At 43.5% G+C, this 16,298-nt stretch overlaps 1 protein-coding gene across 3 annotated transcripts; it reads left to right on the top strand.

Moving 5' to 3' along the window:
* Positions 1-8,501: 8,501 nt before the first annotated feature.
* LOC115362958 (homeobox protein OTX1 B) lies at positions 8,502-12,529 on the top strand. Of its 3 annotated transcripts, none has more exons than XM_030057011.1 (4): positions 8,502-8,604; positions 9,676-9,827; positions 11,672-11,817; positions 11,908-12,529. In XM_030057011.1, the coding sequence occupies exons 1-4, from the start codon at positions 8,508-8,510 to the stop codon at positions 12,470-12,472; spliced, it is 960 nt and encodes a 319-aa protein (XP_029912871.1). In that variant the 5' UTR covers positions 8,502-8,507; the 3' UTR covers positions 12,473-12,529. The 3 variants fall into 3 exon arrangements, with proteins under 3 accessions (XP_029912871.1, XP_029912862.1, XP_029912852.1); XM_030057002.1 differs by having other exon boundaries at positions 9,646-9,827; XM_030056992.1 differs by having other exon boundaries at positions 11,672-12,529.
* The last annotated feature ends 3,769 nt before the right edge of the window (positions 12,530-16,298 follow it).

Below are 16,298 nucleotides of genomic sequence, written 5' to 3'. Positions count from 1 at the left end.
TCCCAGATCATGCGAGCTAACTCGCTCACCTCGACGGCTGAAGGAACAGCTAGTTAAACCTGGAAAGTCCGCTAAGCTAACGAGCTAAGCTAAATAACTCAACAGGTTTTGGCTAAATTGTATTTTTTAGTTACATGAGTCATAATATCCTCCTGTTCTCACAACCTCCTGTCTTTTCCACTGGGCTTCAGTCTAATGTCATTTTTTCTGTTTTGTTTTTATTTTGTTTTGGTTTTTTTGGCTCCGCCCACTGAAAGAGCGAGGCTGTTTTCTGCCTCCAGATCAGCTCTGCCCGTGAGAAATGTTTGTGTGACTAAAACCGCTCGATCTGTGTCGGGTTTTCAAGACGTTTGTGTGTCTGGCAGCCGCCGCTGTTATCTGCTCTGTCAGGCTTCATCTCCTCCAGCCAGGCAAGTTCATAATTACTGAGATGGTGAATGCAGAAAGAATGTGGCAGCGGGTCAAGTGACTGTACGCTCAACTCCATAAATGTCAGCACAGATAGCAGAGAGACGGAGAGAGAGAAGGAGAGAGAGAGAGAGGGAGGGAGGGAGGGAGAGAGAGAGAGAGAGAGCAGAGAGGGAGAGCGAGCATCAGTGAACATCACAGTTCACCTGGTTCTGTTTTCTGCTGTTTACATCTAGTCGAAATAAAAGTAAATATTGTTTTTCTGGTCAACATCACAGACATACTGGACGTGCGTACCCAGCATGCCACCTGGGAAGACTCACCTGTACTCTGCCTCTGATTGGCTAACCCTAACCCTAACCTTAGAAGCAGAGCATCTACGATTTCCCTTTAAAAAAAAAAAAAAAAAAGATTTAAAAAAAGAGCCACTAGCAGTGTGTGTTGGTGTGTGTGTGTGTGTGTTGGTGTGTGTGTCTGCAGAGCCCCTGCCCTCTGCCTGGATTTTCGTGTTTTGCTGAGCTCGGGACTCTTCTGGGCGTCGGCCTTCGGGCAGCGGGTGTGTAGCTCCCAGCCAATCAGAGCGCAGCACGGTGCCAGATCGACAGCACCGCATCCAATAGGAAGCTACGAAAATCACGGACGTGGCAAAAAGGGAAATCAAAAATTCGTTCCACAGCGAGAGTGAATCTGGGGTTGGTTTGCTCTGAGGAAGAGGAGGAGGATGATGAAGAGCGACGCCACGCTGCGGGCCTGTTTCCGTCACCATCCTAGGAAACAGGAGCTCACTGCTGACGGTTAGCTTAGCCGTGGAGGAGGAGCCACCTTTAAATGTTGTGTTTACAAACCGCAACTGACAAATCCCGCTCTTTCCGCCTTCAGCCAATCAGAGGCAGAGCTGGGCGGCTCACAGATCCTCTCTGTTTAGGAGGCAGTTGTTTTTTTCCCATCTGGATTATGGGATGTCCTGCCCCTACTCAGCCTCTGATTGGCTAACCCTGATCCTAACCTTAACCAACTCAAGTATTCCTACAGTCCAGGAGGGGAAAAAATAGTGCGTTTGGCTCTTGCTCTAAAGTTTTGGTCGGCCTCTTACAGTTTAGGAAAGATGTCCTACCGGCACCTGACACTAGAATTTAATTTGGGCAAACAGTTTGAATCTCAGTGACTCATCCCGCTCTGATCATCCCGTCCTGATCATCCCAGGTTGTGATTAAGGCTGTAAACACGGGAGGCGTTTCACTGGCCGTCCGTCTGCAGCTCCTGACGTTGTCTTGAAGTGTCTCAGGGCGTTCACAGACCTTGAAACCTGAAATTCACTCCTGCACGGTTTCCTGTCCTGAAATTAGCCCCATTGCACCGACCGGAATGGTGTTTTTACATTTTCATGTTCCATATCAGTGGCAAAATATTATTTTCTAGCTTTATACTTTATATTTTAACCTTTTAACTTGGAAAAAGTCCTGAAAAGCCTTTTTAACACTGTGAGTCCCTCTGGATCTGAGTTTCAGCCACATGTCCGATGAGAAGCTAAATGTAAATGTTAATGCAAATGTTGATGTAAATGTTAATGTTAATGTTAATGTAAGTGTTAATGTAAGTGTAAATGTAAGTGAATGCCTCTGAGGCCTCGGGGAAGATGTGCCGCCTCGTGCCTCTGCTGTCAGCAGCCAGGTGACGTTACACTGAGCTCTTCCTGCAAGAGCACACGCAATACACACACACACACACACACACACACACACACCAGGACCAACAAACACCACGTCACATGACCCACAATGCTTTGCACTCACAGAGTCCAGCGTGGAGAAGGCACTAACAGGGCAGGGCCGGACGGGTGGACCCCCCTCTGAGACCGCAAATACTGACAAGATACACCCTCACTGTGTGTGTGTGTGTGTGTGTGTGTGTGTGTGTGTGTGTGTGTGTGTGTGTGTGTGCGTGTGTGCGTGCGTGTGTGCGTGTGCCGTCTCACAGAGATGATAAATTGTTTTCATGTTTACGTTTCAGTCCACCATGCAAAATGCCAAAGTTGATTAAAATTAAAACTCAAATTAAAAAGAGGAATTTAAAGTTTTAAACACACAATTTAATAACACACCTCTTTTATGATAAATTAAGCAACAAATTATTAAAGCTTGTCCTCGCTCAACAGGTACAACTGACTTTAAAAACTGAACCGCAGTTCTTTATAAATCCAGTTTTTAGTAACGGTCAAATCCCAGTACCAACCACGTGTTGGTATTATAATTCGTAATCCCTTTATGTCAGTGCATTTTGGGGGATTTTGTCAGACTTAGGCTCAAATCCTCAACATCTGCTTAATTTTGCCCTTTTTGCCATCTTTCAGATTATATTATTTTATAGGTTATGAATCACTTTAACTGTAATTACCTTGCTAAAGTCACCAGTTTTGCTATGATCTGTCATTTTTACTGCAACATGTCAAACAGAACCTGCAGGATGACACTGCATAATCATGTTTATTTATTTATTTTCACTCAGTCACCTCTCATGTTATAAATAAATAAATTAAAAAATAAAAATAAAAAAAAATGTTTTGGATTCATTTTGCCTCCATGAAAACTGAAAATCCTCTTAACTGGTTTATGAATATTCAACTCATCTGCTGTCTTCTACTTTTTAATTTTTTTTTGTTAAAAAAAAAAAAGTTCCTGGCTGCTTCAGTGAGGCCTGTTGTTGTTTTTGTTTCCATATTTCCCACATTAATTAGCACATTAACATCCAGGGCCAGCTTTCATACATAAACATTATTCCACTTTTAAATGCTTTAATTATTTGGTTTGTTTGGTTAGTTTGCCTCCATGCAGCCCCTGTCATTTATTTACCTCTGTAACCATCTTTACACAGAGCAGGAGGTAAGGCCAGGTGTAAACCCACAAAATATCCCCATAATTTATCATAACAACACACCAGAGAGAGAGAGAGACAGGTTCATCATTTGGTATTTAAGCCCTGACACACACCTCACCTTCACTGAAACACATTTTAAAAGTCACTCTGCTCTTTTTAAAAGCTCTATCCCTCAGCACAGGAATACACACTTTCAGAAAATGTTGTAAAATAAAAGCCCCTCTGACTTTTTTCTTACCTGGGTTTGCAGCGAGGGCGAATCCTCGTCCAGATGCATCCAAACGCAGGGCAAAGGGAAAACCCACTTGAGTCCTTACAGTTTAACAAGAAAAAAAAAAAAAAAAAAAGTCTCCAAGCTGAGGTCCTGGTGCGGGCTCCTGTCCCGCGTGCGGACCGGGAGCTGCTCTGCGCTGCTTCCCCGGGTGTGCGGGGCTTCAGGTGCGGGGAGGCAGCCTCCTCTGTCCGGACGCTTTCTGACAACTTGGGATTTTATGCATCATGGTTTTAATAAGCGCCGACAACATAGACGAGCCTCTCCAAACTTAGCGCCCCCCCACCCCCCACCTCCAACACACACACACACACACACACACACACACACACACACACCTCTTTAGTCAGCCTGATCCCTGGGATTTACGGGCTTAGTATTAAGAAAATACTCCTGCAATTTGGGATTAGAGCCCCAAAAAGCCTCACAACAACAATGACTCCATCCATTTGATATCTTGATACTTGTGATCAATCGCCGCTGCCTTTGGGAGAAATTAGGGAGATTAGGACTCAAACGTTTCCTCCGTATTTGCTCATTTTTCCCCCCAGTTCACAACCTGACAAATTACAATTTTTTTTTTCCTACCTGGACGCCTGCAACACTTAAGGTGTGAGCAGAAACGAAATAGGGTGTGAAAAAAATCTTCATTTGTTGTTTGACCTGTTCATGCATTCATTTAAATATGTGGGTTTTATGAATGTGTCAGTGTGTGATAGGGTGTTTATTTCTCATCGTGTGTTTCATTGGGCTGCTCAGCTCCCGGCCTGTAGAGAACAGGCTGAACTGAAAACACATTTTTTTTTCCTGATTTCCTGTTGATTGGCCTGCATGGTGGCTCCTTCACAGCTAATTACGGTTTATGTTGATTCCAGGTCAGCTCAGTCAAATAATTCATGACAGCAGCTTTAACTTTAATTAGCTGCAATTAACGTCACAGCCTGTAGCTGCTTTTAGCTGCTGAGGTGCCTCATTTCTCACCTAGCCTGGAAAAATAAAGATTAAATTAAGAGATTGAGGTGGAAAAAGCCAAACTGGGTGACAGAAGTCTTCTTCGGGACAGAGATCGTGTTATATTGTGAGCTGGTGAGAATATGTCTGCATGAATATTCAAAATAGAAAACAGCCTCGTCACTAGGGTTGGAAAATGTTGTTCTGATGTGTTTTAATGGCAGGAATGTGGAAAATAAAATCAAAGTTAACTGCTAAGTTAAAAACAACTTTTTCTTGCCTTTTGTTTTTTTCTCCTTCTTCCAAAATTGACAAATTTAAAAATCTTCTCTGAAACTGCAGCATGCTTAAAATATAATGCAGGCCTAACCTTTTCCCTTAATTCCCTTCATTTTTGTTTTCTTTGGTGGCATGCAGCTTGATTTTTTTTTTTTTTTTTTTTTTTAATTCAAGCTGCAATCCACCAAAACCCAAATGTCTCATTACTCTCCACTCACACTGATTTCTTTATACACCATGTGGGTCGACTCTATAATTTATTATTATTAAGTATTTTAGGGTGTTTATTATAGAAAAAATATTTAGGTAAACTTGTCATTTTGAATGTGTCAGCGCTTGCCTCCACCATGTTTGACTCTGTATGAAGACCTGCAGCCATAACAACAACAACTTTATTATTATTATTGTTATTATTTGAACACACAAACTAAACCTTTAGCTTCCATATTTTCTGCTGTAAAATCAGCCGAGCGGCTCTTCCTCCAACTTCTGACTCAAACTTTTTTCCTCTCGTCGTCACGTGGTGCAGATTTAATCGAAAAAAGGGGCGGGCCTTTAGCGCCGAGTTCGCCGTCTGATTGGCCGCTGGTGTCGCCCGTAAGGCCGCGGCGCGCCGTGATTGGCAGAGCCGGGGCCGTGCCCGCGTGCTTCCTGGACTCATAGAGGCGCGGGCGGCGGCGGCGAGCGTCAAACCTCCGTCCGTCAGCAGCGGCGCGCAGAGCAGCCCGTGCGACTCATGACCTCCTCTGCCGAGATGAGCTCTTACAACCTATAATAATCATAATAATAATTAAAAAAAAAAAAAAAATCGAGCTTTGTTTCGTCTCCAGCTCGGACTGCAGCGCCTGGGTTCCTCTCGAGAAAAAAAATCAGCTAAAAAAACTAAACTTTCCTCCATGTGGATATTTCTCAAACTCTGGATCTTCTTGGCTTGCCTGTAAAACCGGAATAAGATTTAAAAAAAAGAAGAAGAAAAAAAAAGAAGAAAAAGCCTAAATCAGGTGAGTCTACTTTTTAAATTATGCTTTTTCCTCTTTCAGTATAGCACAGCCTACAGTAAGGTCTATTCTCTCTGGGTAGGTAAGTTCTAATATTGTAGCAATAATTATATAATTTTGATAGGCCTAAATCAGCATAGCTACAAATTCAGAATATAAAAATATTTATATTATATCGCCAGCCTATAGGTCTATATTTTATTTTTCCGAATTGTTTTTAACTTTATCGTTACCAAAAAAAATAGGCTGCTGGAAGAAATAAATAATTGAAAAAAATAAGATTCATCCATTATTTTGTTTCACTGGAAAAGATGGAGTGATCAGCGAAGGAACATGAGATCAGTTTTTCTTTTTATTTAATTTTTACTTTTTTCTTTTTCTTTTCTTTTTTTTAAGTGTAACTTTTTTGCTCTAATTGGCCCCGTTTCCTCGGATCAGCTGCGGCTCAGTTCAGCCTGCTGCTCATTTATTTTGCTGATAAGAGCCGCTGTGTTAATTGTCGCCCTGTAGATCTAATCTGAATTGTAATGGAGTTCATTTGCACACAGTTTTTTTTCTGTGTGTGTGTGTGTGTGTGTTATCCATTTACATGTGATTCGGCTCCTTCCTGTGGTTATGGAAATAGTGACGCATTATTTTAAGAGTTTACGCCTCAGTTCAGGTCCATCAGGAGGCCAGCAGGTCTATTCAGAGGGGGAGCAACCACCTATTAGTCAACACTTTCACCATTTAACTGCTAAAAGGACCCCGGTGGACTATGGAAATGCTTATCCAAATACATCATACCAGTAACAACACGCTTTTGTAGCAAGAAAAGCAAAACTCACAGTTCAGGTGGAGCACAACATGAGCCAAACGCCTCAGAGGAGTTTAATTCGGACAAAAAACTCTAATTTTATTTTTCAGTGTGCTGGAAAAAAAATCCTCATCACGTAGAAAAACTTCAGGTGAAACTTAAATGCAGCTTCGGTTGTCCAAAGCACCTTAATTTAGGCCTAGGTCCATTCATTTTCAGGGCTATATTCTAGAAATGTTATAAGTTATATTATTATAAAATCAGGATGAGACCATAACAGAAAACATATTACAGAAACTCTAATAGGACCTACTGGAATATTATAGGAATATGATACTGATAGCCAACTTTATAGGGAATAAAAATACCCTCAAGTATCATAAGGTCACTGTAAAAATTATTATTATTTTTTTTATTTGACTCCTTATGAATAAAATTGTGGGAATATTACAGGGATACCATGGGGGTTAAAATGCCATGAAGTGCAGTAGCCTAATCTGTAACAGCAGGAATATTTCCATGAGCAGCGCCAGGTTTCCACCAAACAGCAGCGACACTGAGGAAAGTCCTAACTGAATTAAAGCGGCCCATTAATTAAAGCGCGTCTCCACGGGTCGCTTTAAATGTGTAACTTTTAAAAATGGGTCAAGATTAATTAAGACTTAATTAAGAGACGAATGATAACAAGGCCGCGCAGCAACAGCTCAGGGCAGGAAACGCATCCTGATTTTTTTTTTTTTTTTTTTTTTTTTTTTTTTTTGTCTCCTGAGGTTTTTATGGTAGTTTTGCCTCAGCCAGTTCATTTTTGGGGGGATAAATGGGTGTTTGCATGCGGGTCCGGGCCGGGCTGAGGGTTTTAGCAGGCCGGTGACAGGTTTCAGCTCTAATTATCTCTTTACTGTACTGCAACCTGATCTGATAACTGGACACCGTCTTAATATGTGGAGGCGTGATGTCATACTTTGTGATTTATTAAACCGCTGGCTTTTATTTCGAAACGGAAGACACGACAAAACTGACATCCATTAAGGTGAAAATTTCCTAATTGCGGGGCCAGAAGTTGTTTTTTATTATTATTTTTTTTTTTATTCGAAAGGTGACAGTTTTTCATGTTTTATTTAAATTGATGTGAGGCCTTGGGCTCGTTAAGATCATCCCAAACGCTCCGGTGATGTTTGCCTCCTCGCTCGTTTTATTTAATTTTTTTTCTTTCTCATTTCTCTCTTTCTCATGATCAGGAACAACATTATCCGGGTACTTTGCATTCAGCACCACTGATCTCTGATTTAGGCTTTAAATCTTAATCTCGTTAGAACCTCTGGAATGCGTCTGCATAATCTGAAAATACAAACATGTCATAATTTCACGTTTTGCACGGAATTATGAAAATTGATAGGAGAGATGTTACCTTATTCTCTCTATTTATTTCATTTGATCAATTATTTATAGGATTTAGGAGATATATTATAGTTTAAATTGCTTATTGTTCAATTTACATTTTAATTTTCTATAGGATTTTAACTTTAAACAATGATGCATGCATTATATATTTTATGGTTTTAAAATATATAATTTACATATTATTATGGGTTTAAATTGTGCATATTTTCTTGCTTAGGTTTTTGCAGGTTTAGAGAGCGCAGGCTGTAAAACTGATGTTTGAGTAAGAATGCATGCAGAGTTTACCAAAGAGTTTCCATGCAGGTTTCTCTCTGTTAGCGGCCGAGTTGCTGTTGGTTTGCTTTGGTTTGCTTTAGACAGTAACTCTCCAGGTGCGTTAACATGATGACTGCAGGTTGATCAGAAGCAGAGCTGTGAGGCCCACACTGACCGTCGCTGTGTGTTTGCAGGGAGCTGCCGGCGGCCTGAACCCCGGGGGAGCTGAGGCGTTTCTCCGTGCAGACTTTGGTCTCCCGGCTGAGTTTCTAGCATGATGTCTTATCTCAAACAGGCCCCGTACGGCATGAACGGACTGGGGCTGAGCGGCGCCGCCATGGACCTGCTGCACCCGTCTGTGGGATACCCCGGTACGGAGGACAGGGCTGCACAGCCTGCAGAGCCCCTCCTGACTGCACACACTCACTGTCACGCTCCTGCAACAGCCCTGCATTCAAAATCTATTCAATATCTTTATCATTCCCCTGAAAAAACACTATAATATTCCCATAATACATCCCTGTAGGAAAAACGAGTCCGTATGTTGCTCATTAATGACTTTATTATGTTTAATTATATATTTTTATCGCTTAAGGTTTAATTACATTCCTATAATATACCTATAATAGGGATGTTGCTGCTCATTAGTGATTTTAGAGTGATCCAATAAATTTATGTGTTTTGTTCTGATACATGACGTCTTATAATATTGCTATAATATTATTCTATAGGGACTTGCACTCGAGTTTACAGCCAACTTATCGTGCTGTTTATATCTTGTAGTGTCACTGTAATATTTCTGCAGTATTCCTGTAAAACTCCCATAATGTGCCTATAGCCACTGTGGCATTCATTAGTGTTTCCAGTGGCGTAATGATGCTTTATACTATTTTATCTCCTATAATAATTCTATGATATTATCTTGAGGACTGAAAGTGTGTCTGGGCTGCTCAGCAGCGAAATTAACGACCTTAAAGTAGACCTACTTTATGTGTTTTTCATGTCCTATCATATCGGTATAATATTCCTATGATCTTCTAAATATGATTTAATATGGAGATTATCGTCTTTGTGATATTTGTATGGTATCTTCCAAAAATGTTGGCCTATTGTGCGCTAAATATCCTATCTGAAGCTCTTTTTCGTCAGGGACTCAAAACGCTCTGGTCCACTTATAGAGTTCGTTTGCAAACTTTTCAGCAGTGACTGAAGTGTTTTATTCGCTTAAACGTGGAAAAAGTATGAATTTAGCGCGAAGCAGAATGTGAGAATTTATGACTGTCACAGCATATACGCACGCCTGTGTGCCAGGATTAATCCCCGAGCGGACAGGCAGGTTTTAGGAGTCAGAGCAGTATGTTTGAGGATGGTGTGGAGCTTTACTCCGCAGTGCTGAGCGCTTTTGACCAGAGACACTGACGACACTGCATTGAATCCCGCAGGGAATCCCCGGAAGCAGCGCAGGGAGAGGACGACCTTCACCAGGACGCAGCTGGACATTTTGGAGTCGCTGTTCGCCAAGACGCGCTACCCGGACATCTTCATGAGGGAGGAGGTGGCGCTGAAAATCAACCTGCCGGAGTCCAGAGTGCAGGTCGGTGCCGCCTGGAAACCAGTTTCATCCAGTCTGGGGCCAAAGTGCCCGCATGAGTCCACATGTGATCTGGTGATTTTCTTTTTTCAAAACCGGGGAGAAAAATAGACGAAGCAGAAAATGCCAGAAAATCTGTTTGGAAGTTTCCTCTGAGCTGACAGTTGAGTGATCTTCTGTATCATAATTAGATTTATTATAATTTACCAAAGCGGAGCGTGTGGTCAGGCCTCACGGCTCCGGTGGGTCTCTGTGCTCAGGGTCGGTTTTGGCGCAGCGGCTCAGGCTGCAGGCTTCACTTGTGCGAACAAAATGTACCGCTATTATTGATCAAGTACAGACAAGTCCTGGCATAAAGGGGAGAATTTGGCTCGGCTCTGCCAGGAGAAGCGTCTTTTGATGCGGTGAGCCCCTCTTTAGAAAAGGGCGTGAGAGACTTTACACAGCCGGCTTTAGAGCCTCTCTGCCCGGCTTACTGCAATTATGGCCGCGGCCTCTACACTTTCTGCTGCCTGCAGCCTGACAGGAGCACAAACCTCCGGCCCTGCAGGAATATTTTTATTCCAATGATTTTAGGCTCATTATTACGTTAGAATTTAAGTAAAGAGATGTTACTACAATTGTTAATTTTATTGAAAAATACTTCTACAACTACCACCAGGCCTCCTCTCGCTCCTACTGATAGTCCTTAGCTGATAGCGAATAACAGTGATGATGGTAATAATGATAATAATAATAATGATAATGTGAACCCTTCTGCTACACTAATATTACACTAATACACTATTATTACAATAATTATGAAGTTTCAACGGGGAGGGCGCACTTTGTTATGATATGGTGAAAGATGAGGTATGATAATTAATTCTCAAAGAATTTAACTTCTACACGCCTCATGAGTTCAGCACAGCTCTTTGACCCAATCATAACTCAAAACATAAGGGCATTTTGCTCATTTTTAAAAAGTTTTTATGGACATGTGATATCAAAACATCGGGATTTAAGAGACATTTGAAAGTGCTGCATCAGTGCCGTGGACTGTCGGAGCTCAGATCCTGAGGCGGAGGGATTTAGCCTTTTCATGAGTAAACACAGTGATGTGCCCTGCCCTGCGAAACTGCATAGTCTGCATTTAATTCTAATAAAATCTGTTTATATCATAATAATAAAATGATAACGATACATTAAATTATTTATCTTTACTAAATACTAAATTATAATTCATGATCATTTTTAGACTTATTAAAAAATATATTATTATCAATATTATTTTTATCTTGATCAGGGGAGGTTTGCTGAGCAGACATGCTGTCACTCCTCTTCACATTCCTACACTCTTAAAAATTTTGTGTCATGTTCAATGTGTCTGTCTTCATGCATTTAAGTGCATTTATTTATCTTTCCACACAATATGTGTTGGTAGGACACTTGAACACATGTTGTTGTTGTTTTATATGAAAACAAAGAAGACTCACAGACGAGGGTTCAACATGACACACTGTTTTTTTAGAGTGTTTGTTTAACTTTAAAGTCGCCCACACTCACACCCAGGAGTTTGTTTCTCACTGACTTCATTTAGCAGCCCGCCTCCTCCAGACTGACTCACAGTAACACAGCACTAAGTTAGCTTCAGGTCCAGCAGGAAGGAGGTCAGAGGTCAGAGCCACAGCAGCATGATGGTCCTCTGACCCGCATCATGTGACAGAGACGAGCTGAGAGCGAATAAGAAAGCGCTCAGAGCTGAGCAGGAGGCGTGAGCTCCCACTTGTTGCATGTGACTTCTTGCCGGCTCGGTCGGGTTTTGCTATTTTTGGCGCTGACCCTCTGCCCCTCCCGCCTCCCTGCAGGTCTGGTTCAAGAACCGGCGAGCCAAGTGCCGGCAGCAGCAGCAGAGCGGCAGCAGCACCAAGGTGAGACCAGCGAAGAAGAAGTCGTCCCCGACCAGGGAGAGCACGGGCTCGGAGAGCAGCGGCCAGTTCAGCCCCCCGGCGCCGTCCAGCTCCTCCTCTTCCTCTACCTCCTCCTCCTCCTCCTCTTCCTCCTCCTCTTCCTCCTCCGGCCTGGGCGCCCCGGGCCTGATCAGCACCTCCTCCTCCGTCACCGCCCCTGTCTCATCCATCTGGAGCCCAGCTCCCATCTCGCCGGCACCAGCGCCGGCCGTGCTGCCGGACGCCGCCGCGCCCACCAGCGCCTCCTGCATGCAGAGGTCGGCATCGTCATCCGGCAGCGGGGCCACGCCCTCCTACCCCGTGTCCTACGGGCAGACGGCGGCGGCGTACGGGCAGGGCTACCCGGCCTCGGCGTCGGGCTCGTACTTCAGCGGCGTGGAGTGCGGCTCGTACCTGGCGCCGGTGCACTCGCACCACCACCACGCGCACCACCCGCACCAGCTCAGCCCCATGACGGGTTCGTCCATGTCGGGTCACCCGCACCACCACATCGGGCAGGCGTCGGGTCACCACCACCACCACCACCCACCCCACCACCACCACCACCAGGCCTACAGCACGCCCGGCCTCGCCTTCAACTCCTCAGACTGTCTGGACTACAAGGAGCAGACGGCGGCGTCGGCATGGAAACTCAACTTCAACGCCTCCGACTGTTTGGACTACAAAGACCAGGCGTCCTGGCGTTTCCAAGTGCTGTGACTCTCCTGAGGCTTTTCCTCGCTCTGTCCCTCAAAGAAGAAGTATTCTTTTTATTTTTTTGCTGTTGTTGTCTTATTTCGGAAGATCCTTTAAACTAATAGTAGAGACATTTACCAGATGTTTTAAGTTTATTTGTGAATGAAATTGAAATGATGCACAGATGTTCAAAGCCCGAGCAGCAAGGCCTCGAGCTTCTGGATCGACTTTCAAACAAAAGTCCGAACCGGATCGACTCGTCCAGGATTATTTTTCTACTCACGAAACTCAAGAGAAGCTGATTCATTTACCTTTTTTTTTTTTTTTTTTTTTTTTTTTTTTTTTTTTTTTTGGTCGAAGGCCTTTACTAGTTAAATTTCAGTGGAACCTGCATCATTTTGCAGTCTGGGAGTCGGCTCAGCGATGAATTAATTTGGACGATTCTTCAGGAAAGTAAATCAACTTTGACAGGAAAAAAAAATGAGGAAAAAATCAGAAATTTGAATCCTGAGTAGGCTTTTCTTTTTTATATAAAAAACAAAAACTTTTTTTTTTCAAAAAGATATGATGCTGCTATGATTTTCCGTTTGCTGATATTCATTTCTATCAAATTCCAACTTGAACCTTGTTGAGAAACTTGTTGTCCAGCCTGTGGTGTTGTATTTTGGAGATTGGATTGCAGCACTTGTTTATAAGGTCAAAGATTTTGCTATTGTTCTTTACAGAGACAAAAAAAAAATGTGAATTAGACACGCAATGTCAGTATTCCATTGAAATTTGAAATGTACATTCGTGTCTTTATAATAAAGTCTTGTTAAAAAATGACCAAGTCCAAGGAAAAGTTCATTATTTCTGCTGATGTTCGCCTCAAGTCTTCATGGACGTTTAGATTGTAACGTCATAAAGATGTTGTTGTTGTTGTTGTTGTTTTGTCAAATTACAGAGTTAACCTGTACAATCTGAATGAGTGGTACCCCAAATGTAAAGTAAGCGTACACAGCAGAAACTGAAGGCATCAAACTTACAGAAAGTTTTTTTTTTAATACTTTTTATTTCCAAGAAAAAAAGGGTATATACAGGTTTTTAAATGAGGCCCAATCAATATTGCCATTGATTAAATGTCATTTCTCTTGGGAAGACCACCAAAGGTTACACATTAACATTAACAGCATTAACATTTCAATATTAATCAACCTGGTCCATTATACGAGAATTCATGGCAGATCTGATCTCCGTTCGGATCCTCGAGCCCGGAGGTTCGGCTGCAGGACGGACGAGAGCTGATCAGCCATGAAGCAACACGGGAAAGATAACAGGCATTTCCACTTGTTTGATTTGTAAAGTGGCGTGATAAACGCTCATTAGCCATGCAGCTTTCTGATCTGTGTGTTAATAATTCACTCATCATCACTGGCGGTGCTTTAAAATAGAAGTTACTGATAATAAATCCTGTCATCTGTGAGTGGATTCAGGCCTTAAACTGTGAATTTCTGCCTTTAATTAGAGGCGGAACCGTTTTTTTTTTTTTTTAAACATTTTATTCTTGGTGGATGCACGTTATTATTATGATTTGAAAGTTTTGTATCAAATGTGTTGAATGTTGACTGAAGGGACTAAGCCTTTAGTTAACTCCAACAAACAAAACTAAAATCTATATAAAACAGAGATTTCTGGAATAAGGAAGGAAATGCAAATGTTTTTTGGAACCAGCAGGAGCGCCATTGTGCCTCTTGGTAAGCAAGCAACCAACCCCACCCCCCTCCGCCCCCCACCCGACCACCCCCACCCCACCCCTGCTGAGGCGGATTCAAAGCCAGGCAGGTTCGCAAACATGTACGCTGGCATCCCGGTGTTTATTTGGCCATGTCGCCAGTAATGTACAACTCTGTTGATCCAAGGAAAAAAGGGACAAATCACGATTTTAATTAAGAGCCGTCCCGCTCCTCGCCGCGCTCCTCGCCGGACGCTAGCAGCTGGACAAACAGCGCTCGGTAAACACGGCGGCCGGGGCCGAGCCGGGCGCGGCGTTTGTTTGCCCGCTCTCTGCGTCCCGCCGGGCTTCGCCAGCACGTGGCCTCCTCTTCCTCCTCGTGCAAACACAAGCCCGGATTTACCACGTCAGGGGAAAGCTAATCTCTGGGCCATGTTCAGGCAATCCACACCGCTTATTTTCCTGAGAGGCCGTCCCGTCTCCCCAAACAGCTGCTGTGGATGTCTTATTAACCCGCCTGCCTCTCCTCTGTCTCCCTGCCGCTTCAAACTTCTATTTCATGTTTGATAGCGACAAAGCGAGCCGCTTTCTGGCTTCTTAGGCGGTTGAAGACGTCGGCTTTGACTTCTCGGGTTCCCCCGCGCTCCTCTTGATGCGACTCTGCCTCACAGGACATCAAAGTGGCCTCTCGAGTGCGCCTGGCGTCGCGGCCCGTCCTGCCCTCCGCCTAAATAATTCACCGAGGATGTGGCAGCGGCGAACAAAGCTGCTTCCTGGATTGCGTGAGGAGCGGCGGCGACCTGCTGCTGCGCTCAGAGACGAGCGGCGTTTCCTCGTCGGGAAACACAGAGAGGAAAGATGAGCTCGTCTGAAGTCCAGGCACTCACGTGGATTTGGAAGTTAAAGGTGCATTGAGTGACGTTTTTCTGTCCCACAGCGTGATGTGACTGTAAAAACACCGAGGCTGCTGAGGACTCTGGCTTTCAAAAGTCACGTGAAATTATTGGTATGACACTTACAAATTGTGTATACTTCACTGACGAAATTATCTCCAGTAATATTCGGCCTGAGGAGTTCCACTGTTGAAGCCCCATGAGTGTTTTTGGGCGATTCTCCTTTTAAAGTACATTTCCCATTAAAGACGTTGTTTCTGAATGCCCCTTTAAAGTAATATATGCTCATATTCATGGCACTGACAGCGGCGTTTGTGAGTGTACCTTGAACAAGAGAGAGAAACAGAGCAGAGTAAAGAGCGGCAACCACAACACCAAGCCCCGCCCACACCGTTTGATTGACAGGTGATTGACAGCGACCCACTTCAAACTGCCTTCATCGGCGTGAAGCTCGACGCAGAGCAACTGTCGCTTTCCGACGCGTGTGCAAAACGACACGATGTGATAACATCCTGTGAACAAGTTAATTTATCTCGTGTTTGCGGACGTCAGAACGGACCAATCAGAGTGAGGCCTGACCGGGCGGCGCCAAAGCAGGAGACTTCTGAAACAAAAAATGGCAAAGAACGAAATGATCAAAATATCACTACAACTTCAAAGACGTCGTTTTCCACTGCACTTGAGTCCGACTTTACTTTTTTGTAAAATTTTGGTATTTTGGACCCGCCCACTGAGGCCTCATTCAACCAATGAGACGATTTCCCTCAATATTTGAAGAACTAAAACGTCAGTCTGCGCTCTGTTTTTCTGTCTTTCCTCCTGGCAGATGAATGAATGAACTGTGCACTGAGTTTCTAAATAACATGAGTTTGTGCCGCAGAGCCGCCGCACGGAGCTCCGACGCTGAAAATGCGATTTAGCCCGCAGAGAGAGCGAGGAGAATGTGATCTGAGTCAGTGTCGATGTTGTCATCCTCGGGAAGACGGTCTGTCCCTGCTGCTCTCAGGCGGACTGACAGCTGAGAGACGCACAGATCACTTTCACGGCTTCCGTCCAAAGAAAACAGAAAAACAAAACGACCCGACGACACGAGAGGCTTCACAGAAACATGACGGCTCTCCAGTTTGAAAACACAAAACAATAACTGCACTCAAAATGATTTCTAAAGTGTAAATCTAAATATTAAAGGCCATTCCAAGAAATGTTATAATGACATAAAAATCTAAAATCACAGCTACTTTTACAA

The sequence above is a fragment of the Myripristis murdjan genome, chromosome 1, assembly GCF_902150065.1.
Source record: "Myripristis murdjan chromosome 1, fMyrMur1.1, whole genome shotgun sequence".
NCBI classification, from domain to species: domain Eukaryota; kingdom Metazoa; phylum Chordata; class Actinopteri; order Holocentriformes; family Holocentridae; genus Myripristis; species Myripristis murdjan.
This window is presented reverse-complemented; position numbering and strand designations above follow the sequence as displayed.